This window comes from Alexandromys fortis, unplaced genomic scaffold (assembly GCF_014885135.2).
Source record: "Alexandromys fortis isolate MF-2015 unplaced genomic scaffold, M_Fortis_MF-2015_v1.1 scaffold_66, whole genome shotgun sequence".
Taxonomy (NCBI): Eukaryota; Metazoa; Chordata; class Mammalia; order Rodentia; family Cricetidae; genus Alexandromys; species Alexandromys fortis.
The window spans coordinates 4946334-4973717 of NW_026067950.1; the positions used below are offsets into that span (position 1 = coordinate 4946334).

A 27384-nucleotide genomic window follows, 5' to 3' on the forward strand; every position below is an offset into this window, starting at 1 on the left:
ACTTGGCTCTTCTCTGTCAAGATCATTTTTATATATTTTTAGCCTTTTAATTTTAAATCCACCCTGTCAGTTTCTTTTTATAAAGCCTTACTTATTTCTGTTAATCTGGTCCTTAATGGATTCCATCATTCTGTTGGCCGCGTGGCCTGTTACAGCGCATCTGTCCACGTATTTAGGTCTCCTTTAACTTTCTCAGACATGTTTATAATTTTCAGTAGAGATCACTTGTGTTCCTTTGGTCACTTGTATTCCCATGTGTAGTGTTTTCTGTTTCTCTTGATGAGATTGTTTAAGTATTTTTCACTTGTTTGCTGCTAGTATATAGAGATAACAGATTTTATGCATATTGCTAGCATATCATTGATCCTAAATTCACTTTGCATTTTCTGCAATTAAGAATGGTCTCTTGCTGAATGTGCTGATAGGTGATACCTTTAATCCCAGCACTCAGGAGGTAGAGGCAGGTGGTTTATATGAGTTCGCGGCTAGCTCTACATAGCCACTTACAGTCTAGCCAGGACTACCTACTGAAGCCCTGTCTCCAAACTGTGTGTGTGTGTGATCGTGTGCGTGTGTGTATGCGTGTAATGAGTGTCTCTTTTCCCTTTCTGATACTGAAAGCTCTCCTTGAGTTATTGCTGTGGCTGGCACTTCTAATACAGTGCTGAGTAGAAGCCGTTAGAGCAGTGAATCTCAGCCTTCCCAACTCTGCAACCCTTCATATAGTTCCTCATGTTGTGGTGACTCCCAGTCACAGAATTGTTCATTGCTACTTCATAACTGTAATTACGCTACTGTTAATAATGCAAATATCTGATATGCAACCCCCATGAAAGGGTTGTTTAACCCCTAAACCGGGTTTCCACCCAGATTGAGATCCACTGGATTAGGCCTTTTTTACACTTTCAGGGGGGTGTTTTCCGTGTTTCTTCACTGACAGGGTTATTAGCTGTACCTGTGCATCGTGGGGAAGGGTTGTTCTGTGTGGAAATAGTTACCTTGTCAGACTGGGAAAGACTCATTTAATTCTTAATTTGATAACAGTGTAAAACGTTTAAGTCAAGAATAGGTATTGAATTTTGACGAAGGATTTTTGAGTTTCTTCAGATACTTACAGTCATTCTCTTTACTCTAGAAGAAGGTCACACTGGCACATCGAGGGTTAACCTAACCTGTATCTGTTCAGCAAAGACAAAGACGTGGGTCTCCACTTTGCATCTCTTGTAATCGTTTGTAAACATCTGGTATTATACTGACCTCCTGAAAAGGAGAGAGTTAGCATGGGACTTGTGTTTGTGATCATCGGTTTTGTGTGTCAGCTTGGCCAGACTAAGGCTCCCAATCCCAGCTGTTTACTCAAACAGAAACCAAGGTGTTGGTTGAAAGGTATTTTGAAAATACAATTACTGCTTATAATTGGCTGGTTTCAGGTAAGGGAGATCATATCAGGTCATCTTAGCCAGCTCGATTTGGTGGATTAAAAGCCTTAAGAGCAGAGGTAGAAGAAACCCTGGCTGTGGATAACAAGTTCTCCTGCCTTCCCAACAGCTTGCTGAGCACATTCTAAACTTGCCTCACCAGCCCCAGTCACAGAGGTCGATAGCTAGCAACTAATCTTCTCAAAATGTTTGTATTCTATTTCTCTGCACTCCTCTCTTCTCTTTTCTCCTCTTCTTTCCTTTTCTTCTTCTTTTGTAGCGAGCAGAGATTGAGACAGGGACTTACTATGTAGCTCTGGCTGATCTGAGCCCCCTATGTAGAACTAGGCTGGGCTAGAGCTCCGAGATCCACCTGTCTCAGACTTTCAGGTGCTGGGATTAAAGGCGTGTCTCCCTTGCATCCTACCTGTCAGTCCTCTTTTCTAAAATAAAGCCAAGAATTTGGTAACAACGGCATTTCCCCTTTCTGACTTGTTTCGTAGGCTTCACCAGTGAAACAGTCTGTAAGTCAAGGACTGCGATTAGTCACAAAATCCCTTTCAAACTATGAGTTCTGATTCGTAGACTGAAATAGAATTGCGCTGGTTGCTATTTCTTTTAGCAAAACCTTTAGCCACCCTTTCTCAAGGCATTTGGCCTTCCCATCTAACATGTTATCTCTGACCGTCAGTGATAGCTCTTGTGATACGTGGTGGTAGCATTTTTCCTTCTTTCTTTGAAAGACCCAAGTTTTTTTTTTCTATCATTAAAATTTTTCATTCTCTTTTAAGCTGTCATTTTTTTTCTCTTTTTGTTATTGATGTTTTGGTGGTTTTGTTTGTTTGTTTGTTTGTTTTTTAACTAGCCTCTCCCTGTGTAGCCATGATTGGCCTGGAGCTCCCTGTTAGATGGAGCTGCCCTCAGACTTGCACCAGCCCCTCCCGTGTCCACCCCCCAAGTGCTGTCGTTTCAGGCCTGTGCCACTGTGTCTGGTTTTTTGTTTTTCCTTCTCCTGTTTTTGTTGTTGTTGTGCTTGTTTCCTGTCTTCTTTTAAAATGTCTTCATTGGTCTTTATCTTACGTGTATGTGTGTCTTGCCTGCATGTACGTGTATGTACCCATTGTGTTCTGGATGCGGGGAGGATGAGAAGAAGGGGTCACGTGCCCTGGAACTGGAGTTGTGAATGGTGGTGAGCCATCATGTGGGCGCTGGGAATTAACCGAGCTCGTCTGAAGGCAATAAGATGCTCTGGCCACTGAGCCATCTCCCCACCCACTTTTCTACCTCAAGATCTAGTTTTTGGTAGTTAAATTTCCTTTTTACTTTAAAAAAAAAAAAAGTTAAAGCTATATGTTTACCTCCAAATGTAACGTTAGTTGCAACTTTCAGACTTTGCTGGTGCCTGATTTTCATTGTGTTTTCCTAATGCAGGTGTTATTTAGAGGTGTGCAGTGGATTTTCCTGATAGTCATCTTGTTTCTGTGTTATTGTTAATCCACTAAAGTCAGATACGCTCTGCACTTTGGTCATTGAGGCCTGTGGATACATGCTTTACAGCCTGAAAAGAATTGGCCCTGGCATCAGAGCCATTGGCTATCATTTCCTCAGTGCCTCATCACAGACTTTTATATTTCCATTGATTTTTGTGGTTGCGGTTGTTGTTAGTTTGTCCTAACCGTTGTTGAAATAAACCTGTCTAATTTTGTACCGTGTGACTGTGTTTGTCTGTTTCTTGTAAACGCTGTCAGATTTTGCTATCATATTCTGAAGCTGTCTTTATCTCCTGGATAATTTGACCAAGGTTTCTTTTATTTATTTTTTAAGACCTGTTTTGCTTTTATGTGTTTGTGTTTCTGTCCGTGTCTGAGCACTTATGAGTGCAGGTGCCCGGGGAGTCCAGAAGGGGGCGTCGAATCTCCTGGAGCTAGAGTTGCAGGAGGCTCATGCAGGTTTCTGGAAACCAAACTCCAGTCTTCTTTGAGAGCAGGAAGTACTCTTAACCCCTGAGCCATCTCTCCAGCTCCCTGGCCTCTTTTTCCAATGAAATAGTTTCCTTTTGGGTCCTTGGATTAAAAGCTTCAGTATTCACAGTGACAGTTTTTTTTTGCCTGGCATGTTTACTGTTATTTACCTTTGTTTTAAACTTGTGTCCAAAGTAGAATCTGCAGGTCGAAGCCTTGAGTTTTATAAAAAGCGTTAACACTGGAAAAAGGTCAAAGGAAACTTTTCCTCAGCAAACAGATTATAACCCAGAAACCATTCTCTTCAGTGCTGTTAGCGTTGACTTAGAACACAGAGCTGACGGACAGGTAACACAGGGCCTAGAGCAGCTGTGGATGTGATGGTCACGTCAGCCAGGTGGCTAATGGCTGTCTGCAAATCTAAAAGCTTCATCTCTAAAGAGAGGCTTACATAGAACACCGCATACAAATCGGGCGTGCCAGCGTGCCGTGCTCTGCCTTCACAGAGATGGCTGTTAGCAGAGGTCAGGGACAAGTGTTAACCAGGCCCCCATGTGAGGTCTGGAACAATGGACACTAGTCCTGGGAACCAGAGCTGACCTCTGAACTCTGAGGCACACAGTTTTGTATGTAGGTCGTAGCTTTGACGGAATGCAAGCACAGGGTTTAGGGCGGTAGGGGCTTACATGTAATGCTCTTAGCCGTGCCCCTTGCGTGGACACATCCTGGTATCTTAAAGGCTATTGGCTGAAGGAGCAGAAGGAGCTACCGCAGCACTGGAGGGTGATGTGTCTAATCGATAGGATTTGCATGTTTCTTTCTTTTTTTCTTTTTCTTTTTCTTTTTTTTTTTTTTTTTTTGGTTTTTCGAGACAGGGTTTCTCTGTGGCTTTGGAGCCTGTCCTGGAACTAGCTCTGTAGACCAAGCTGGTCTCGAACTCACAGAGATCCGCCTGCCTCTGCCTCCCGAGTGCTGGGATTAAAGGCGTGCGCCACCATCGCCCGGCTTGCATGTTTATTTCTTAATACTTTTCACAGTCTAGGTGCCGTTCAAACTTTCAGTGCCTCCCTAAGAACCCTGGACTCGGAGATCAATTTCTTTTATCTCACGTGTTCCCAAAATAGTAGATAAAAGAGGCCCTTTTATACATACATCAGTAGACAGCTGGCTGATGAAAACCATCATATTTCCCCTTGGTAAATCAGACGGAGATCTTGCCAGGAAGCGAGTCCCGGTTTGCTAACGGCACTTGCTGAGGCTGACCTCCCACAGCATCGGGAAGAGCGGAAGGCAGACCAGGCAGGGCACACTCATGGCAGCTTGGCCCAGACTCTGCAGCCGTGCTGACACAGACTCAAAGCTCCCCAGTCGCTCTCACATGTGAGCTACTCGAGCCTGGTTTTATTTTTAATACTGTAAACAAACAGTAAAAAGTACCGTATACCGATTAGGTGGCGCTATGTGTAAACATGTATCCTGACTCTGGGCTTGGGACAGGTAGGAGTCGGCGTTCAGGGATGGAGTGAGCCAAAAGCAGAGATGGCTCCCGTAAAATTAGACTACATTTCTACTACTGTTTATGGAAACATGCTCCTTGGCACATGCGTCCTAGACCAGCAGCAACAGAACCCATGGAGTTACGTTTAAAGTCAGCTGCGGATAGGTGCCCGGGAACGTCCCCAACACTGAGAGCAGTTGGGGAGTTAAGTACCAAAAGCCCACACAGGCCCTTGCATTAAGTGCTCCTATGGGAAAAAAAAAAAAATGGCTTTAAAATCTGTATTATTAAAGTATGATATTCTAAAGGAAACTCTTGTATGTTTGTTCTAGTTTTATTTGTTTGCTTTTAGAGGCAGGGTCTGTATAGCCCAGGCTCACGGGGAAATAACTTTGTAGCTCAGGCTGGCCTCAGTCTCGTGGAGTTCCTCCTGTCTCAGCCTCACAAGGGTTAGATGCTAGCACACCCAGACTCACGGTAAATCCTCCCGAGGAGATTTTTGTGGGATTGACCACTGTCACGTGTAGGTACACAAAATGCAAAATAGCCCACTTCATTTTTGTTGTTAAGATTTTACATATTTGGGCCGGGCGGTGGTGGCGCACGCCTTTAATCCCAGCACTTGGGAGGCAGAGGCAGGCGGATCTCTGTGAGTTCGAGACCAGCCTGGTCTACAAAAAAAAAAAAAAAAGATTTTACATATTTGGTAAAATTAAGTTTACTCCTTTATTCATAAGTCATTTCACTTTGAAGGATTAAAGGTAATTTTTTTTCTTACAAAATTTCATATTTTAACTTAAGAAATATTTGCCCAGTCAGCAAGAATTGGTATACTGTTGGGAAGCACCTTTGAACTTTTTAGACTTTCTCTCCGTTTCATGAGCTGGGCAGGGCGTTCGTCTCCATCCCCTGGGGCCAAGGAGCAGGCACCATGGAGGAGGCTGGTATAGCCATTGGGAACTCAGTTTGAGAATGCCGAGAAAGGGGGAAATAATGAAAAATAGAAATACACCAAGCTTTTAGCATAGTGGTTGGGGAATCTCAGTTCAGGTTCGTGTTTGAGTGGCCCTGCTAATGAGGGTGTCCAAAGACGTCTGAAGCATTCCGAGCCTTGCGCAGGCATGTTCAGTGTTAGCATGGGTACCGTGCTGCTTCTACTTCCCGGGGTGGGCACGGTTCTCTGCAGCTCCGGCAATAAGGAGGCCCTGTCGCTGTGCTTGCTGTTCCAGACGCTGTTACTTGTGGTGAGTGTGATAGCCGTGGCGGCTGCAGTGATTCCCTGGATCCTCATTCCCTTGGTGCCCCTCGCCATCCTCTTCCTGATCCTTCGGAGATACTTCTTAGAGACGTCAAGGGACGTCAAGCGCCTGGAGTCCACAAGTGAGTGCCCAGGTTCTGGGGTGGGCGTGGTGAACGCATCCAGCTTCTGTGATTAAGGAGAACTGTGGTGAAGAAGATCCATGAAATTCTACAGGCTGACTCCGCTCCCGCAGCCCTCTCCAGGGTTAGCATTCATTCTGCAACTGTGCGTGGTTATTACAGCCCTCGGGGATCATTGCGGCCCTCCCTTATATCCCAAGTGTGACTTTGCAGCTAACCCGGAGAAAGGGTTAGAAGCATGTGTAGACTAATGCTCTGCCTGAGGAAGACCTTCCCCCCACCCATCACTCACGCCGTCCCTCCTCACGTATGCAGAGGAGACGCGCAAGAAACGTTTTTCTGGTGAATAAGATATTTCCAGCATGGGTCAGAACTAACTTAGAAGGAGAGTAATCGGGGAAGTTTTCTTCCCTAAGTGACGAAGGGAGGAACAGATTAAAGGAAAGTGGGAGAGGGATCCAACTGTCCTCAGGTGCCGGGAGTCAAGGACTGGAAAGGCACAGTTGGTGCTCATCACTGCTGTTGGCTCTTCGGAAAAGTAGGCGTTGATACTTTCAGGTTGGCAGCACGTGGGGGAAGGCTGCAGAGACTCAGCTATGCCGGCAGCAGCAGGGACAGCATTCTCTTGCTCCATTTCTCTTCCCAGTGTGGGGATAAGAAGGAGAATGTTCTGTGATTAAATCACTCCATTCTGTAGGTAACCACAGAGGATGAGCTATCCGGAGCCCATCTCATTATGAATGTGCAAGCATATTTTATTATTATTAAAATTAAAAATCAGATAAATAGAAGTCCTGCTTTTAAGAATGTATAAGGCCGACAGCCAAAACTGGGTCAGGAAGGAAGATACTTAAATCTTTTAAAAAACTATTTATTTATGTGGGTGCCTGTGCATCAATACGTGTGTGTTCTTGGAGGTCAGAAGAGGCTACCATGGACATAGAGTTACAGGTGGCTGTGGGCTGCCAGATAGAGGAGCTGGGAAACAAACGTGTGTCCTCTGGACGGGTCGCAGTCTTAACCTCCAAACCATCATTCCAGCCCCCACAAGGAAGATATTTGTACCAGAAAATGCCCATGATGAAGAATTGCTACAACAATTTAAAGCCAGCTCAACTTTCTGAAATCTGAGCCGTGAAGTGTTGGATGGTTAATAATAATAATAATAATAATAATAATAATAATAATAATAATAAATGAGCCAGGAAGTGTTGGATAAGAAGAAGGAGGAGGAGGAGAAGTAGCTCATCAATACAGCAAACTTTCTTTTCTCGTGACCTAATCTGTGTTTTGAATAAACTCTAAAGACAATAGGAAGTCCTTGCTGGCCACTACCAAAGGCAGTCATAGAATGTTGTGTCTCCTGTAGCACTTACTGGTATCCTGAAGGTACGCTAGCAGGGTAGAGTGAGCCTGTCAGGAAACCATCCTCACCTGACAGGGTAGCCCACAAGTCTGAGCCCACTGCAGGACATATATTCCCCATAGTCAAAGACAGGCAAAGGGGAATTTGTCTTTTAAATTCTGATAAGATAATGAAACCATTGGGCCTACAGTGGGAGTCTGGAGAAGAAGGGACAGTGACACCTGCCATGCTAGCCTCAACCTTGAGAGTAAGCTTCCAATTGGGTCACGGCCAGCACAGAGATGTCCCATCCGGGTCAGTGGTGTGGGTACAAGTGCAGTGTGACACCCAGACACATGGTGACCATCAGGGACTGCTCTCACACTGGTGGACAGAGGAAGCTTCTCTGGGACGCACAGGAGGCCCTGTCCATACGGCTTTCTTGTTGTCTGTGTCAGGCAGCCTTTCAGTTACTGGGAAATGGTAGCTATGTGCCAGCCCTTAAAATAACACTCTAAGAGGGGGTTTCAAAAGGTTTATATGGGTCTAGCTTTAATGTGTTGTGATAAGTCCTCTAGTGAAATTATGTTTTTAGAACCCTGCTGGACAAAAATTAAAATAATCGGTGAAAAATAATTTCTTCCCAAGGAAATAGCTGGAAAGTGTAGGATGGGCTACTGGAGGGAGGTAGACCTGACTCTGGTCAAAGGTGAACTGAACAGGAGGAGCACTCAGTTCCGTCTTTAAAATGACCAGGATTTGGGGGTGGGGGACAGGGACTTCTCAGGTTTCTGGCATTGTTTTGACTAGAAACCTGGAGCCCTCTAGGAAGCCCCAGGAGTTCCGCTTGGTGCTTCAGTGTCTACACTTGGAGAACAGGAGGCCAGGGAGGCCATGTGTGCAGCTGCGCTGAGCTCTCCGTTGTGTGTGCCCGTGTTTCCGCAGCTCGGAGTCCCGTGTTCTCCCACCTGTCATCGTCCCTACAGGGACTCTGGACCATCCGGGCGTATCGAGCGGAAGAGCGGTTCCAGGAGTTGTTCGATGCACACCAGGACCTGCATTCAGGTCTGTCCATTTCAGGCGGTGCTTTCAGAAGCCACCTGCGCCTGCTGCCCTGGACTGGATGCCTGTAGGCGCCCTCTGCCTACTCCTGGCCTCATGCTTTCTCCTTCTGCTCTTGGGCTCTGAGCCCTCTCAGAATCTCCTCATGTCTGGCTTTCTTCTGATTGGCTTGCTCAATCCTTCCGTCTTGGTGTCCTGTGGCTCTCTGTCTGTTTAGGACCTCAGTCAGCAGAAATATTTTGCAAATGACCCCCTGCCAAATGTTTCCTGCAGTGAGTGCTGTTTTGTCCCCACAGCATCTCCTTTCTTTGCTGCTATAAGCAGGGAAGCGAGTACCAGCAAGATGTCAGCAGGGGCTGTGGCTGTCCTGCAGGACCCTTCTTGGTCATGGACTATAGATCCAATTGGTGTTCTTGGTCAATGGACTGTAGATGGCTAACCATCCAATTAGTGTTCTTGATCCGTGGACCATAGACGGCTAACCATCCAATTGGTGTTCTTGATCCGTGGACCATAGACGGCTAACCATCCAATTGGTGTTCTTGGTCATGAACCATAGATAGGTAACCATTCAATTGATATGCACAGGGTAGGTAACAGATATGACTGACAGTCGCCAACCATCTATGGTTCTTTGTGCTCGTGTGAGTTCTTTCCTCCCAGAAGTTTCAGGATTCCCTTCAAGTCTCTAAGATCTGCCCCACCTTTATTGTGTCTTGAGGACACAAGGGCGTGTTAAAAACTACATGAGGCTCCTTTTAGCGTGCTAGTCAACTGGATACAGCCCCTGAGGGTGTCCCATCCCTGACCTGAGTGTGTGCAGAAGTAAGGAAAGTATCGGAGGCCAAGAGGGAGCTGTGTGCTTCGCTGTAGAACTGGAAGGTCGACCTATAAGCGGGTGGTGGGCTTCATATTATAGCCCAGTACTTTAAGAAGTAGCAGACCATTTTTCCATATTCTTTATTATTATTATATATCTGCTCATGAGCTCTTAGTTACCTTTCAATTATTTTTTTCTTTTCTTTTTTTACAAAGCCTCTGTGCTGTTTGAGGTATGCATCCTACGTTGCTTTGCATTTCCTGACTTTCTAGAAATGTTGAGTGTGAGACCTTGCCGCCCTGCTCTGTCCCAACATCTCGGTGCCCCTCACGCTCACCGCAGTTAAACATGACTTTTTTACTTACTCACTGCGCTTGTTGCGGTTCCCAAATCCAGAGGCTTGGTTCTTGTTTTTGACGACGTCGCGATGGTTTGCCGTGCGTCTGGATGCCATCTGTGCCGTCTTTGTCATCGTCGTTGCCTTTGGGTCCCTGATTCTGGCAAAAAGTAAGTGCAGATGTGAATAACTATTTATGGTATGATTACAATTTATAGCTGTGTTTACAGTTATTAAATTAAACTCTTGCCACCTTGTCTAATGGTGCGTTCTATGTGGTTCTAATAAAGTGTGTTAAAGCTTTTACAACATGTCAGGGTGGGTAGGATCATGCAGTGTGATCCAGTGAGAGTCTGGATAAGTTCTTTTTATCTTTGTTAGAACGAACCGAGGTCTAAACAATGACATTCTGAAAATCCCTGATCTGGTAGCCCGGAGATGAGACCCGAGTTTACTGTTAACGTTTTGTCCAGACTAGGGCTCTGTATTTGAGCCTTGGGACTGTTCTTAGTTTGCTGATGTCCCTGTGCACATGGGTGAGAGAGACCCAGCACGAAGCACACTGTGCTCACTGCCAGGTGGGTACCAGAGGAGCAGGTGTTGGCACGTGTGGCGTGAACGCGCCATGCCTAACCCCTCTCCAATGACACCTCTGAATTAGGATGTTTATTCATAGAACAATGGGAGTCGTGTTTTACTTTCAAAAGCATCAACTCCTCGGACACATCATCCTGTTTGCAGTGGTTTCCAACTGCGGTTGCATGGGACATAGACAGTGGGATTACGTAACAGGCCTTGGACCATAATGACGAGTCTGAATAATAACATTAGACCTCACGTGCACACTGCCTTTCTCGGATGTGTGTCAGTCCTCCCCAGATGAACAAACTCATCTAATCATCTCTCGGCGTTCATAACGGGCTTTTTAAATTGCAGCATGAGCTCAATCAGTGAATGGAAATGTAACGATGGATTACCCTGGGTGTACACAACTTGCTGGGTCCTCTTGGTAGGGCAGCAGAAGGCTGCAGGATGGAGTTACCACTGAGACTGACTGTCCTCTCTTTCCTCCTCTCAAAGCGCTGGACGCTGGGCAGGTTGGCTTGGCCTTATCCTATGCCATCACACTCACGGGGATGTTCCAGTGGTCTGTGCGGCAGAGCGCCGAAGTGGAGAATATGGTAATGTTTATCTGAGCGTTTCGGCCTTTTAACAGTCCCCTTTGCCATTAAATGACATAAAAGCAATTCTTATGTAAAATATTAAAACTGTTATTTTTGCATCATAGCTAACGGAGTTTTTTTTTAAAGGTCCCGCTTCCATCTGTTTAATGTTAATGTAAAATAAAATGTATACATCTTTTTCTCTGCCTTATGTCTGCTATGTCAGCAGGTTTTAGATTCATCACAAGCTGTCTTCAAATGTAATAAATGCCTCTGTAGGAGGGAAGTTCTGAAATCCGAGAGAGGATATAGGCTCATTTCTCCGAGGCCTGTTTATTTTTGTTTCTTAATGGGTAATTCCTCGTTCTTGGTAAAAGAAGAGTTGAGTTCAGTGTTTTGAGGCTGTTTGTTTAATTAATAGCTCTCCCCACTCCGTCATTCCTACACACTCATCCCCAGTTTTACCATCTCCCACGTGTGAAGTAGAAGGCGGGAGGCCCCGGGGTTACTGCTGTCCTGTCTGTTGCTGGTGGGTAAACGCCCCCCCTCTAAGGTGCTTCTCAGAGGTAGTGCTGTATGGCCATAGCAGAAGGTTTAGTCAGCATGTGAATTGCTTCTTCTTCGAAATATTTATTTCTGCTACTGAGATAGAGAGTGAACACAAGCTCCTTCCGTTTCTTCTTCTCTCACACAATGGAAATTTTTACTGTGAGTCCTCAGGATGCCTGAGCTGCCTGCTCTAGGATGAATGTCCATTCTGTAGCCAGAGATTATTGACCGAAGGACATAAACGTTTGGTTTTACAAATATCCTTTCATTTTTGTGTTTGTGGAAGGGGTGTGTGTGTGTTATTTGTGCACGTCGGAGGCAGGAGGTTTCTATGAGATGCCTTCTTCATGACCCTTCACCTTGTCTTTTGAGACCAGTCCCTCACCGAAATCAGAAGATACCAATTCAGCAAGACTGGCAAGCTAGTGAGCCCTGCCCTGTGTCTCCAGTCCTTGGGCCTTCATGTTTACATAACAATCAGTTAACCCATTGAGCAGGCTCCCCAGCCCCTCCTCTTGCTTTTCACTCCGGTTACAAGGTCGAAGGAATGGGCTATCATGAGTGAGGTGTCAGATGATGGTTAAGTCAACAGGGTCCTCAGTAGTCTTGACATCCAGAAAGCCCCAAGCAGGCCTTGCTCAGCAGTGTGTAGGCCAGACACCTCCACAAGCAAACCCCTGGTTCCTGACCCGTGTGGATGCCTTGTCTCTTCCAGATGATTTCTGTGGAGAGGGTGATTGAATACACAAACCTAGAGAAGGAGGCGGCTTGGGAGTACCAGAAGCGCCCACCCCCGGGCTGGCCCCACGAAGGGGTGATTGTGTTCGACAACATGAGCTATACCTACAGCTTGGATGGGCCTCTGGTCCTCAAGCACCTGACGGCCCTCATCAAATCCAGAGAGAAGGTTCGTTGAAACGGTCTCGCCCTCTAGAGTGTCCCCCGAAGATTTAGGCTGCATGCATGTGCTGACATCCTGGCGAATCTGTCAGTAATACTCTGTCCAGGGGCGAATGGACTATGTGATGGAAAACTAATATTTCTTTTTAAAAATAATCTCCACTTATTAGCATTTTTAGTTATTCTAAAGTATTACATAATAGTTTTGAATATCTTTTTTTTTTTTTTGGTAAAAAATGTTTTCCTCGTTTGAGAAGAAAACTAGTGTTTCCTTGGTAAAGTGCCCGGGTTGCGGTGCGCCAGAATTTAACTGGACCGGAGTTGAGTATATCTGATCTAATGCTTCCTGATAATTATCTGATCTACTGTTGTCCCTGGACCCTTGTCACTGAGATGCCCGTGTCTACTTCCCGTTTTTATCCCTCCATTGTCAAACCAAACGCTTTCTCCCCTCCCCCCATTCTCCACGCCGACCCTCCTCTCCTCTTACCTGGTGCCCTCGTTCCTTTCCTTGGTCTTTCTTGCTTTCCTCACAGCTGTGTCCAGCCCCTCACCCATGGGCTGCATGAAGCCCAGATTAGCTGTGAGCACAACCCATCGGAAAATCAGGTTCACTGAAAACGTGCATGTGTTTTTGTTTTGCCATTTTTCTGTTGTAACTCAGTTGTGCATTGGAGATGACCTCGTCTTGTCTCGGCCTCAGCAGGCTGGACACCCTGCTTCTGTTTTCTTCTTTGCCTTCTGCATCTGGCGTCCTTTCAGAGGGGTAGAAGGGATGTGTGCTCCCTGTCGCCTCCTGTTTGGGCAAGCTGTTGCTATCAGCCAGGCCTAGACATACCCTGGTAGAACTGTCAGGTCAGTGCTCAGTCACCATGGAAACCCAACCAGAGATAGGTGGGCCAAGCTCAGGCCGAAGGCAGGACAAGACCCAGAGACTCAGGTCGAGTAGAGAAAGAGATTCGGAGCCCGCTGTGGGGTTAAAGGGGTGTGGACTGATTTACCAGCAAGTGCAGCTCTTTCAGTGGCTCCAGCGCTCGTGGTCTGGTGCCCTGGGCCAGGACCACAGCAGACTCTTGCACAGACTAGACCATGACAAACTAGGCAGTAAGAAGCGCTTTGCCACGGCAGCCTTGGCTCCCAACACAGGCACACACTCCCATACACGGGGTGTTCCCGGTTGTTATCTGCTGTCCTAGCCTGGGCTGTCCTTTCCTGATGACAGCTGGCAGACCCTTTAGGCTGTGCTTCCTTTCTCCGCGATTCCTGTAGTCTCTCCCTTCCCAAATGGGCCTACAGGTAACAAATGGCTGTGGCCTTGCTCCTTCCCCCACCCTGGCAGATGAAAGTTCAGGGTCCTCCCTAGTGCCTGCCTCAGTTCTCCTTAGCAGGTCAGCCTGGTCAAGTGGCGGGAGCTGGCTCAGCCTCTCGCACCATCGGACGTATAAGCGTCAGCAGCCACCTTGGTCCTGTGGACCTGAAGAGGCTCTCCCTTCCCATTCGGTACCACCATTGTGCTTTATAGAGGAGCTCTCCCTTCTACTGCCTTTTCACGGCTGAAGTCTGTAGCCTCCCGAGTCTTTAACTCTCCCATGGAGTTCTTCTGAGGATAACTGATAACCCTTTTCATGCGTACAGCTCGTCTCCGCCTCTGCGAATGTCTCTTCTCTCGTTCCCTTCTCTCGATGCTTTAAGACGCTAGTGTTTGTGTTGTCTTTGTGTGTTGAATTAAGAGCGGCGGGGCTGCATCCCCGGCACCCGGCCGCCAGCATGGCTAGCTTATGCCCGAAATAATTACACGGAAACTGTATTCTTTCAAACACTGCCTGGCCCGGCTAGGTCCAGTTTCTTATTGGCTAGCTCTTACATATTGTTCTAACCCATTTCTAATATTCTGTGTAGCCCAAGAGCTGGCTTACCAGAGAGGATCTTAACCTGCGTCTGTCTGGAGTGGGAGCATCATGGCGGACTCCTCCTCTAACCTTCTTTCTCCCAGAATTCTCTTCTGTTTTCTCCACCCACCTAATTTTCTGTCCTATGAGGGCCGAGGCAGTTTCTTTATTATTACAAGACCCACCTCCATCATTTGTGTTTACTATAGGGTCATTCGTAGTGACCAAAAGGTAGGAGCCACCTAAGTACCCCTCAAATGGGTAAGGGAAGTGTGGTGGAGACGGTACTCAGTCTTTAAAAGGAAGGGGGAATTCCAACACATTCTGCAACATGGCTGTACCCTGAGGGCATCACACTGAGCGAGAGACCGCCCATAGAACCACAATACTCTAAGAACCCACTCCACCACCTGGACTCATAGAAACAGGAAGGGGAATGGCAGTTTCCAGAGCCTGGGGCAGAGGGGAGCAGGGAATGAGAATGCTGTGATGAGTGCAGGAGTTCTTGTTTTATAAAACAAGCTCTTTATAAAAAGAGCTCTGGATACAGATAGCAATGGAGGTTCACACCCATGTAAATATAGTTAATGCTACTGCCCTGTGTGCTTAAAATAGTTGTGATGGGGAATTTTATGTTCTTTTCCCATAATTTAGAAAGTATATGAAGTAGTTCAGCATGGTAGTTAACCTAGTTTTCAGTGTGATGAGATTTGTAGTCCCCTGGGAGACAGGCCTCTAGGCATGCCTTGTGGGGAGAGATATCTACCTTAGTTTATTCAGATGATGACACCGGTCCACTGTGGGCGACGCCATCCCCTGAGCTGGGATCATGGACTGGTCCACTGTGGGCGACGCCATCCCCTGAGCTGGGATCATGGACTGGTCCACTGTGGGCGACGCCATTCCCTGAGCTGGGATCATGGTCTGTGTAGACAGAAGAAATGGAGCTTGATAAGCAGCCGTTGTTCTGTGTGGAGGCGATGTGGCCAGCTACCTCATGTTTCTACTGCTCTGAATTTCCCATCATGGCGGACTGGAACCTAGACCGCCAAAGCAAAGCCTCCCTCTCCATTTCTATCAGGGTATTTTTGGCAAAGTAACTAAGACAAATGCACCTGTGTATTTTGCCACAGGTTGGTGTGTGTGTGTGTGTGTGTGTGTGTGTTGTGGCATGGTTTTCAGTCCTAGATCTATATCTCAGTGTCCTTCTGGAGGTTGGGGAACATGCCGCGTGCTCTTCCTTGTTCCCCAGTAAATGTCATTCTGCAGGGCACGTGCTAGATACTGATGACAGCTGGCTATGAACACGAGTGACCAGGAAGCAATATGCAGGCAGGAAGAAGCCTGTAGCAACACACTTCGTAAGACAGCTCTGTCAACAGCCCCTTTTCCTAGACAGGCGTGGGAGATTCCCCCTTCCCTACTCCCTTTGTTTTTATTTTTATGCTTCTGTGGATTGGATCCAGGGATGGACATGGATAGGCAAGTGTTCTGCCCCTGCCCCACGACGCAGCCCCTGGAGTGTTAATACTTCTCAGCCTGTTCCTCTTAAGCGCTCCGTCCCCCCAGCCCGTTTAATGGCCTAATCACAGCTGTGATGTAAAGAGTGGATACCCTTGTGACTTGAAAGGATAAGTGTACGACTTGGTGCCCAAAGGGTATACAACGAGCAGCTTTAGCAAGCCACTTGGCAAAAGCCCGATCCTAATTATTTCCACGGCTTCCTTGTAGGTCTGAAGATGGGGTGGCTGACTGTGTGGGTAAAACATGAGCTTCAGCGTTGATGAAAGCCAAGCCTCGCCGATGGTGTCCGGACAGCTCTGTAGGGTGTCTGCTTGCTCGCAGATGGCATACTTATCAGATCTGACGTGGCGAGCGCAATTCTCTTAATTTGCACGTGTCTTCAGTTCCCCTGGGAGCCACAAATGATGAATTATATAAGAAACTCTGTTGAACAAGTTAGAAAACAATGTAGCGCCCCAGACTCGTATTCTGAGTCAAAAAAAAAAAAAAAAAACAAAACCCAAATCGTAGGATCACCTGAGATGCTAAAAGGTTGGAGAGGAAATTAAATTTGAAGGCTGAACTGTATCTGTAATGACTTAATTTTTGACTTGTGTCTTGCCCACCCCACCCCAGGCAGCTATTGCTTTGGTTTACGTTCATTTAGAGTCCGCCTACATAGGCAGCTGCCTTGTGGAATGTCTCTTTTGCCTGCGCGTGGGGTTCCCTCTCCTTAAATCTGTTCCCGTTTGCTGGCTGCCCCTTCAGTGCTGGATTCAGGCTCGGACATAGGACTGTGCCAGCACAGCAGAGATGGAGCTTTGTTCCCTTTCTGTGACGTCCTCTGAGATCCCCGGAAGTTGCAGTAAAGAAGAAACTGTGGCCACAGGTTCTTAATTTCTGAAAAGTACAAAAATAAGATCTGGAGCACCCTGGGCCTCCGGGTTAGCATCTAAACACTGACTGCGTTTTTTCATTTAGGTGATTTTTGTGGTTGATTTGATCATCTGAGAGAGCAGATAGATAGATCTGGGTGTGCTGTCTTTTTATTTTTTTTCTTTCCCAAAGCTATTACTCTGATAATACATTTTTACAGGTGTGTGCCAGACCTTGCTATAATGTGCAGGGATATTAGTTTCCTGCCTCCTCTCTCTCTTAACATAATGTTTTCTCCGAGAGCCGTCCTCTCTCTCCTGTCCCTTATTCCTAGCTGAGCCTGAAGCATCACAGCCAGGAATTTGGTGGGAATGCAGATACTCTGGGCCAGACCTAGCATTTCAATGAACCCTCCAGCCAAGTGTTGTGTCTCATGAGGAATTTTCCTTGATTACTATGAAACTTTCTTTTATATCCTGAAATTGATGCCATGGGTTACCTCACCCTCTTCTGGGACAACTCATGAGAGTTTTGACTACAGCCCTAGGCTGTGTGTCTGCGTGCATTAGTGTGTGTGTGTGTGTGTGTGTGTGTGTGTGTGTAGTTTGTTTGTTTGTTTGTTTTTTGGAGGCAGGGGTTTCTCTGTGTAGCCTTGGCTGTTCTGGAATTCACTCTGTAAACCAGGCTGTCCTTAATTAAACTCAGAGATCCGCCTGCCTCTGCCTCTCCCCAGTGCAGGGGGGATTAAAGGCGTGCACCTGGAGTATTTTTTTTTTTCAGTTTTAAATTCTGTCCACCATGAGGTAATTTGACTCTTCCTGATCACGTGTTCATGCACGGATTTGCACCTTTCCAGCGGTGACCTCTGTCACAATTGTTGTCACACAGAATCCAGCCATCCCTGAGCAGTGGCCTCTATTGCGTAGCAGGCCACAGACTGCCAGATTCGAGTCCTTTTCATCCCCTCATGGCACGTAAGAGTAAACCGAGGGCCAGTGAGACAGCTCGGTAGATAAAGGTGTTTGCCCAGCCTGTTGATCTGAGTTCACCCCATCCCAGCCCTGAGCTCAGAAGGGATAGGACAGCCTCTTCCAGGTCGTGACCCGACTGCACACATGAAGATAGTATGTCACGGAGTTTGTAGATGTTTAAAGCAAAAGTGTTGGGGAGTCTGTTAGGAGTGGAGATGGCCACATGAGAGGCAGATCGAGTGTTTGGTGGCATTAGACGTTTGAAAAACTCATGATATCAGCAGATAGAAAGGAGTGTGAACGGCATCTGGATAGGAGGGATCACACTCCTTTCCACCTGCTAGGCAGGTGTGCCAAGTGTGTAACACACAGGCTCTTGTGCAGGAACCCTGGAGGAGGTCCTGTGGAGCTAAGGGTGGACAAGTCAGTCAGGTGTGCATATACCGGTTTCCTGGGTGGAACACCAGGAGCAGAGCGAAGCCTTAGAGGCTGCATTTGCGAGGGGTACCCAGAGAGCCGAGGACACCAGCAGGGGTCATCTCCTAGTGAGACGCGAATGGAGAATTCTCCTTTGGGGAAATCGCGTTACTGCTGATTAGAACAAAGTTGGAGCATTTGGGTGGGGATGCACAAGGCCGTGGGTGCCAGTGGAGATCAAGAACCTGCTTCTGGAGGCTGGCTTGGCAAGACTCAGCATCTTCTTTTGAAGTGCTTATACCTGTTGCTCAGTAGTTCCGTGCCGAGGGATTTATCTTAGGGAAATAATTAAGGTTGTTTGCAAAGGCGTAGCCTCAAGGATAGTTGACATGATGCTCTTTATAACAGCGAAAATATTTTGTAAGCAGCTGAAACATCCACAGATCGGAGATTTATTCAATGAATAATCATGTGTACTCTTACATGTGCCTTAAATATTTATGTGAAATAGTAAGTGGCTACAGCATCGTTTAGATACCCGAGTTTCCATCTTAGGAACACACACCACATGGATACACACGCACACACATGCATCCACATGTTAAGCGTCATTCCGTCAGCACGCTGAACTCAGGGTTAGTGTTTATTCACTTCGCAAATTGATTGCCCTGATCTTAATTGGGATGAGTTTATTCTATTTGTTCTTAACGTGACCTTGCTTTCTGCAGTTGGCTGTGGGAGTTAAAAACAGAGGGATCGTGTTGGGAAACAGAGGATCTTTGGAGCTTGAAGTCAGGCTGCCTGCGAGGTTACTGGAAGTAAGATGGGCAACGAGAGCCTGGTATCTTTGTGGGGAAGAAGCTAGGAAATCGAGGGGAAGTCCAAGGCAGCAGCTGTGTTGAATGGAGCATTAGCTGTCGGTCCTACTGAACATGGACTATGAAGATTGATCCACATAAAAAGTCTAACACGTTGAGGCTGGAGAGATGGCCTGTCTGTTAGAAGCATATACTGCTCTTCTGGAAGACCCAAGTTCGGTTCCTAGCATCCACAGTGGGCAGCTCACAACTGCTTGAAAGTCCAGCTTCCAAGGCTCTGCCTCCTAAATACCCACTCTCTCATGCATATGCCCTCATTCATGGACAGACATGCACAAGCACACACACACGCACAATCTCTTTCTAAAGTCTAGCGTGTTGCTGTGATTGTTAGAGATCAGCCTTGTGTAAGTTGGGAAAACAGGCAATTGAAAGTAGGCCATCTCTTTATGTTGCTTTGTGGTATTTCCATAGACTTGGTGTCCTTCTCCATTGGCATCTATGAAAATCCATCAGTTACCCGTGAAAGTCTTTCGGATGATCGTTTTTTGTTTGTTTGTTTTTTGTTTTTTTTTTTTACTTTGATGGGAAAAAGTAGCGTTCTGTTTTGCTTTAAAGTATTCCTCCTTAAGTCTGGAGTTCCCCCTTCTGTCGTCAGACTGCTTCAGCAGCCCCTGTCTCTCAGCTCTTCCTTTGTAGAGATGAGTGAGTTGTACATGTGTATGCAGAGACATAGCTAGCTAGGTACAAAATCCAGCCCTTGGCAAGGTGTCAGTGCCTCCGTGGAATGGATAACGGCTGCAGGGATTCCAAAAACTTACAAAAAGTTACCTTTCCTTTTCTCTCGACTTTTTGAAGGGCCGATGCTGATTGTGCTTGAAAGTATTCAAATTGACGTAGCATGTAGAATCCCCAGCATGTAACCAGTAGGTGGTTGAGTTTGGTTCCTTCCTGTTTGAATGGTGAGGTATTTTCTTTTTAATTTACTGAATTAATTTGCAAGTCATAGAAAGCATGTCTATGCTCTTCATTGACTCCCAATTTTTAATAAGAATGATGTCATCTCTTTGGATGCTCTCACCGGTTGAGCCGGCTCACGGGAGAAAAGGCTGGTCTTCTGCTCGTACACCCCTAAGAGCCAGCTTTCATAGTTCAGTTTTTCCCTGACCAGCAATCCCCTTCTTGTATTGATTCTTTGATCTTATTGTCAGTGCCCTTCATTTCTCTCTGCTCCGACTTTAATAAGAGGAATGATTCTTCACACAAATCTTTCCCAAGGGGCAATTGTAAGTATTAATTGGTTTGTAAACTGCCTTTTGAACTGCTCAGATGAAAGGAGCCGTGTAAATAGCAAAGGCTGTTTGTTGGTGCTGCCGTTGTTGATCTCTTTACGCATGTTTGGGCTACTGGTTACCGTCTTTTAAGATGCGGAGACCTGCACTTGCAAATTTGAAGGTATTTCCTCTGGAGCCACAGCATAGCCAAGTAGTTAATAACCACAATGGTTTAGTTTCTCCGTCTAGATGAATTCATTGTAAATGATAGGACGCTGGTTGAAATGATGCGTCTTTATGTGTAACACTTCTGGAATGAGCCGTTAATTCCTCTGTGGAACTATCCAGGCAGTTCCCAAGGTTCTGTGCACCCAGAGCTTGGAAGGGATGCTCATGAAAATCGACCTTCTTACCACATCCTGAGGATGCTACTGGTTAGTCCCTAACATTCATAGGACTCTTCTGTACCCAGCGAGTCTTACCCAGGGGCACTTTTGCCAAGACTTGACATTTCAGGTCCCCACAGTTAGGAGGCTGCTAGGGACATCTAGAAAGGACACCCCAGGGATGTTAGGCGGCATCCGGGTCAGTGCCCACCGTGAAGAACTGCAGAGCTGAGGCTGAGGAACTTTTAGGTAGAAACAACACAAGGTAGAAAGTTTTCATAATTCACTTTGAAAATGAACGGCTTGCCTGCATCGGTTGCATATGGTTAATGTGCAATCCTCTGGATTTCTTTATAGGTTGGAATCGTGGGAAGAACAGGAGCTGGAAAAAGTTCCCTCATCTCGGCCCTTTTCAGACTGTCAGAACCCGAAGGAAAAATTTGGATTGATAAGATCTTGACAACTGAAATTGGACTTCATGATTTAAGGAAGAAAATGTCAATCATACCTCAGGTATGCAAGTTAGAGCGTCCACACGTGTTTCTTCTGCAGGGGTACTGAAGTTTAATTGCTTTTAGTTTTATTGCTGGCTTTTTAATTGGATGAAAGGGTTGATCCTTTAACCAACAGGCAGTAAGACATAATTCAGCAGATAGTTTTAACAGCTATGTTCATGGCTGTCTCACGGGTGTGCGTGCTTTTGGGGGAGGGGGCCGTGTGTGTGCACATGCGTGCTTGTGGAGTCAGAGACAGACAGACAGACTGGGGAAGATTCAGTACTTCTTACCTAGATTCATTCTGGATTCAGCTCCCGCAGGTGTTACACTTTAATTCGCTGATATTAAATAATATTTAGTGGTCAAAAGACCGTAAGTGCAATGAGGGACTTCTGCTGTAGGCAGTGAGTTCCCTGTTTCCCCTTCAGGGATGGTCATCTCCATGCAAAGGTCTTCTGTGGAGCAGAGACGGGCTGTGTAGACACTCTCAGAATGTGCCTGCATCTCTAGGTACTACTGCCAGGGCGCTATGGTGTCAGCTCTGAGAACAGTGCTGAAGGCTGAGCGCCTCACACAGGCCGCCATGTTAGTAGAGGCTTTAGTTGCCGTTTCCTCCTGGGCTGACCTGGTTTTTTTTTTTTTTTTTTTGTTTGTTTGTTTGTTTGGCTGTTTCACAGCTGAAGACTTCTAGGCAGTGTCTAGAGACTGGATTACGTATACACCAGAAGCTCTTAGTTTACTTTAGCTTCTTGTTGAGTTGCTTTTAGTTGTACCCAGCATAATTCAGAAAGTCTTTATTGAGTAATTACTATCCTCTGTGTAGACGGCCACGGGCAGCACGGGGCCTGACCTCACAGGCCTGCCGCCTGCATGTGGAGCCTGATGGCTTCCTCCTGCCCCCACTTTGGACGCTTGCATGGATTCAGCCCCAGGCTTGCTGTTTGGGGCTTCAATTTGGGCATGTAATCATCTGGCCATCAAGGGGAGCTGGGGAACCTCTCCCCCCCCCCCCCCCCAGTCATCCCTGATGTGAGGGATACAGAGAGGAGACGAAGGAAAAGGCCAAGCAGCCCTGCTTTCTGAGCGTGCGCCAATCATGGGCCTTTGTTTGTTTCTTTGTTTTATTATAAAGGACAGAGAACCCCTTCATCTATTCCTTCCTACGTTGACCTGTAAAATAACAGAACTGTCCCTCCGCTGTGATGAGGAATCAGAACTCTGTGTTCTGCTGGTGGGAATGCAGGACACAGCATGGAGACTCCTTACAAGACAGATGATAGGACTACCACATTATCCAGCCATTCTGCGTGTGCGTGTGCGTCTGTGCGTCTGCGTGTGTGTCTGCATGTATGCCTGCGTGTGTGCGTCTGCGTGTGTGTCTGCATGCATATACCATACTATATATGTAGGGAATGGCAGAGATAGTCATTCACTTGTGTTTGTAGCAGTGGCATTCACAGTAACCAGGAGGTGGAAACCACCCAAGTGTCTATCAACAGATGAATAGCTAAAGACAAAACAGCTTATACAAACAGTAGGAAGTTTCTCAGCTTTACAAGAGGAAGAAATTCGGATGCATGCTGCAACATGGGTAAAAATTCTAAAAGCTCAGACCAGCCAGTCACAGAAAAACAGAGAGCAAATGGTGCTGCGCATGTGAAGACTGGTCAACTCCATGGAGACACAGGAGCATGGCGTCTGTCAGGGACTAGGGAAGGCTGGGATGGGAGTAGCTTTGTCTAATGGATATGGGGATAAAGCTTCTAAGAAAAACAAAAGCCCAGCGATTGTTGATGACCACTACGTAAAAGTATAGAGACAGTACTGTTGACTGTGAGCCTTGAAGTGATGAAGAGGGGAGGGGCCGACGAGACAGCTCAGTGAGTAAAGAGACAGACAACTTCTAAACCTAAAGGCCTGAGTTCAACTCTCATTTTACCCACAGGGCTGGAAGGAGAAAACCCAGTCCCAAGAGTTGTTCTCTCACCTCCCCAAGTACACCCCAGCACACGTGTATGTGTCCATGTGCATTCTCACATACATGTAATCGTAATGATAATGGTAAGAACTCACTGATTAAGGGGTAGACTTCATGTTGTGTATATATTCCGGCAAGCTCTTGTAAAGATCAAAACACAACCCTTGTAAGGACAAGAAAAAGTGGAAGCCGTCTCCCTTCCCATGAGCCTCTCTGAAGTGTGGCTACAGTAGAACTAGATAGAGTTCAGACCCCAGTGCTATCTGTGAGGATTTGTTTACCTGATCTTAGGCGTGTCTGTAAAGTCCTCGCACCAGGTCTGCGGATGAAAGGCTCTAGAAACGTGCCCCATGCTACTTTTAATGCTGCTTAATAAGAAATGTTGTGTGCTCATGTACATAAAAGAACTCTAAATAAAGAAGCAGCGTTAGATGATTCTTGGCTCCGCCGGGAATGTTTTGGAAGCACATCTGAGCGAAGACTGAATACACCTTGACATCACCGGGTTTGGTTCTGTTCCATGAGTTCCCACCCTCCCTTTGTGCAAATGCTCTGTGGATCTGCTCCCGGGAATGCGCTCACAAAGCGGTGCTAACAGAGCTCTGCATCCTTGTGGACCATGATCACCAAACATTGGAGAGCGCAGATCCTCTCTGTGCCTGTCTCCCAGATGCGAGTTGGTTGATATAAGAAACAATTTAGAGAGAGCGTGCAGCACACAAAGCGCCCAGAATAGACTGTTTCAGGGCGTGTGCTTAATGTCAACACATCCTGTATGTCCCTCCTTCTCCGACGGCCTCCATGAAGTAACCTCACCTGGCCGCAGTAGCTTAGCTCCTGCACAGATGCCTCATGAAGGAGCCACTACACAACAAGACCACGGAGGTGGCCCAGCATGTGGTTCTTAAGAATGTTCAGGAAATAGTAACTATTATTAAGGATTAGAATACTGGCCTTTAGGCATAGAACGCATTCTAGAAAGACTTGGCTCATACATTTCAGTTCATGCTGCTGTAATCCCTGGTGGTTTTCTTTAAATCAGATTATTTATATAAATTAAAGTTAGTGAGACAGGGAAAAAAAAGTCATCAAACTCCCCCAAACCTCACAGATACTTCTCAGAGACGGACAAGAACAAGGCTTTTCCCAATGTCTGGTCGCCGGTTAATACTGGACAGCCAACGGGAAGCCCTCTGTGTTTATTCTCCACCCTGCCCACACCCTTCACATTCTGCAGCCGGCCAGGAGATGACATTCCTCATGTCTGTGGGCTCCTTCACGTTTCCCCCTAACCTCTGAAACCCCCCCCCCCAACAATTCTGTTGTCGCCTCATTTGTCAGAGCTGGAAATGAAGGCACAGAAGCTGGGGAGCCAGGGTTCAACAGCAGTTTGCAGACATTCCCCATCCCCTGATCCTCTGGATCTTACTGGTTTAAACTGGGATCCGTGGCCAACAGGGTCCCGTGTATGCCTCCACACACACCTGTCCAGAAACAAACATCTCATAGTGCACAATTACTCCACCCTGTGCCGTGATATTTTCTATTCTATTTATTCTAGTCTAGTTCATATAAAAGACAAAATGATCATGAGCCACAAAAGTGATTTCATGAGCCACTGGTCGCGCCTGCCCTTTGAAAACGCTGGGCCCGGCTGCCCTGCCTGGGTGGACTGGGGCCTGCTGCCTATTAATACCCTGGGGAAGGGGAACCTTTGTCGTAGCCACCCTAGAAGGCAAGTAGGGCCAGGAAGGAAACTGAAGCCAGGGGAATTCTGGCCTCATCTTATCCTACTCAGTAGAAGCATCAGAACTCAGCACCAGCAAGCTCTGCAATTCTTTTTCTTGATGTATGTTTGTAACAAAATGATGTCTGGCCAGATACTTCAGTCATTGCCTTTCTATCTGCCCTACCTAGAAAGGGCTCCCAAAATATAGCCAAAGAAAATAAAGTCAGAAGTCAAGTCAAGCCAGCCAGCGGGCATCTTCTCCCGAGGATCTTGGCACGGCCAGGCAGTTCTCAAAGACTGGTTTGTTAAGGTTGCTTTGCCAGAGAAATTCAAGTGACACTGAGCACAAAAAGAAAAGCAGTGCAGAAACCAGGATTTGCTGTGCGTCGTGGGCTGAGGGAGGGCCAGGGGACTCAACCGTGGCCACAGCCCAGCCTCGCATTTCCAGGGTCTCGCCTGTCGCCCACTTCCCTAAAGGGGCAGGGGCCACAGTTGATGGTGCTACTAGTGAAGCAGAAGAGAAAGTGGAGTCCTGCTTGAGTGGCAGGTCCAGAGACCAGGCCAGCATCTTCTGGGGAGCAGCAGCTTCCTGACCTCCTCTCAGCTCCTCCCTTGGGTGATGGTGAAGGTCCCATCTTCCTTGAACCTCCCAGGGGCAGTTCAGAAATAGGGGTTAAGGATCAAGTGGGTTCCCAAGGGCAGTGATGGGTCTGGACTGGATACCTGCAGCCCCTTTCGGTGAACTAGGGTGGAGCTAAGAAGCCACCCCTGTAGCCTGGAACAGAACCGGTGGTGGACACCTGACTTCCTTTGTACCCCTCCCACTTTGCCGAAGAGAGTCCCAGGATGAACCTGGCTTCCGGAAATAGTTTATCAGAGAGCATCTGCAAATGTAGATTTCGATTTTCTTTTCTTTTCTGGATGGAATTTCTTAACAACCAGAGCCCTGTCTCTTTTGGCACCAAGGAAATGTTTTCAACCAAAGAGCAATTTTGCCGCAAATTTCCCGTTTACAACAGGGGTTGGAAGTGCACTAACAGCCAGAATCGCTGTCATGATCAAACAGATTCTTTTTGTATGTTTAATAGATTCCTTTTGTTTGTACGAAAACAAAAAAGCCAGGTGCTTTTTAAACAGCCCACTCTATTTTTTTTTTATTCCCCTGAGCTTTTAATGAGTTTAAAAGGTTAAGCAGAGCTGATGTGTGTCTCTTTAAGGCCCCTTTCTGATGACGTGTGTGTGTGTGTGTGTGTGTGTGTGTGTGTGTGTGTGTGTGTGTGTGTGTGTGTAAGAGAAAAGAGGGAAGGTTTGCTGTTACTAGTAAAGAAATACAATTGGATCCCAGCCTAATGCAGTTCGCCTTTGTTCCTGCACACTGAAGTCTTCATTAAAACCCAAGGCACTTCTCCCCGGAGCTGGTGACCTTTTTGTATTTAAAGGCGACTTTACAGGACTTAAATTCTTCTTCCTTTGTGGGCGAACAATGTTCTTTTCTTCTGAAAATGCATGATGATCGGTTCATTCAGAGGCTACAGGATTCAAAGAAGAAAAGAAGGACCTGAGATTGAGTGATTTCAGGTGACTCCACCTTTGAGACCAGGAAAGATGCTTCCCAAATAAGGGTCTGGAGAAGAAGGGAGTGTGGGAGACACGGGAAAACAGCAGTCTAGCTCCCGCTGAGTACAGATTTTAGGACAGGGGTGTTTCCTAGTTTGTGCCCCCCAAAAGATTTAAGTGAGTGTTGAACTTTATGCTGTTCATTTTTAAGTGTCTTGGCCCCTGGTTGCCTTAAGTGTCTGAAGCTGTTTAAGGGGTTGGGTTTCTCCCTAACGTAATGGAGGCCTGCCCTGCAGACAATGCTTTCAAAAGGCCTAAAGTCTCCTGACTATCGGCTTACTACCCCAGATGCTCTCACTCAGACGGGCCACCCCGGGGTGATGTGCCTGCCAGCCACGGGGTGAGGCACAGCCAAGCTTGCTACTGAATGGGGCGCAAAGGTTTAGAACTTCTAACTTGAGGATGACCAGAAACGAATTTGGTACACTCGTCTTCTGATCTTATTGCTGTGTTGAACACATGCATTTATTTCTTTTCCCAATTCTACCACGCTAGCCAACTGGAGGTTAAATCAAACCCACATTGAAAACTGTACCATCAGAGAAAGGGCACCCACGTTAATAAATCCGGTTGTCTGTTCCTCCCCTTGATCCCCACACTGAAATCTTCTGTCTGCCAGCAAACGTTTTTACAGCCCTTTTTATTTATAAGCCTCGTTTGTGAACTTCAGTGCATGGAGGTGGGCACTTTAAATAACCATACCTATCAGAACTGAAACTTAGCCTGACCCTTATCTCCTCTCTCAGTGTGTGTCTGCTGCGAACGCCTTTATGACCCTCTGAAGATGATATTAGGGCTTTTATTTGGCAGGCGCACAAAGGAAGTGAGCGCCATGTGTAATATATGTTGGCGTAGTAAAACAACCATGGTGGACAAATTGCCTGCTGCTTTTAAAGAAAATATAGCTTCAACCAGTTAATGTTTTATTAAGTCATTCTCCTTGTTCAACAAATCTTGATGAAATTTCTTATGAAATATATATCCAGCGTGTCATAA

At 46.6% G+C, this 27384-nt stretch overlaps 1 protein-coding gene across 3 annotated transcripts in view; it reads left to right on the plus strand.

Annotated features, from left to right (window-relative positions):
- Abcc4 (ATP binding cassette subfamily C member 4 (PEL blood group)) overlaps positions 1 to 27384 on the plus strand; it is a 205409-nt gene that overhangs the window by 147713 nt on the left and 30312 nt on the right. For 2 of the 3 annotated variants that reach the window (XM_050150376.1, XM_050150377.1), the window contains exons 21-26: positions 6107 to 6257; positions 8548 to 8667; positions 9881 to 9991; positions 10902 to 11002; positions 12249 to 12440; positions 20925 to 21080. In XM_050150376.1, the coding sequence (XP_050006333.1) occupies positions 6107 to 6257; positions 8548 to 8667; positions 9881 to 9991; positions 10902 to 11002; positions 12249 to 12440; positions 20925 to 21080 (831 nt within the window). Of the gene's footprint in view, positions 1 to 6106; positions 6258 to 8547; positions 8668 to 9880; positions 9992 to 10901; positions 11003 to 12248; positions 12441 to 20924; positions 21081 to 27384 lie in introns of those variants that run through there. The other variant, XM_050150378.1, reaches the window with a different exon arrangement.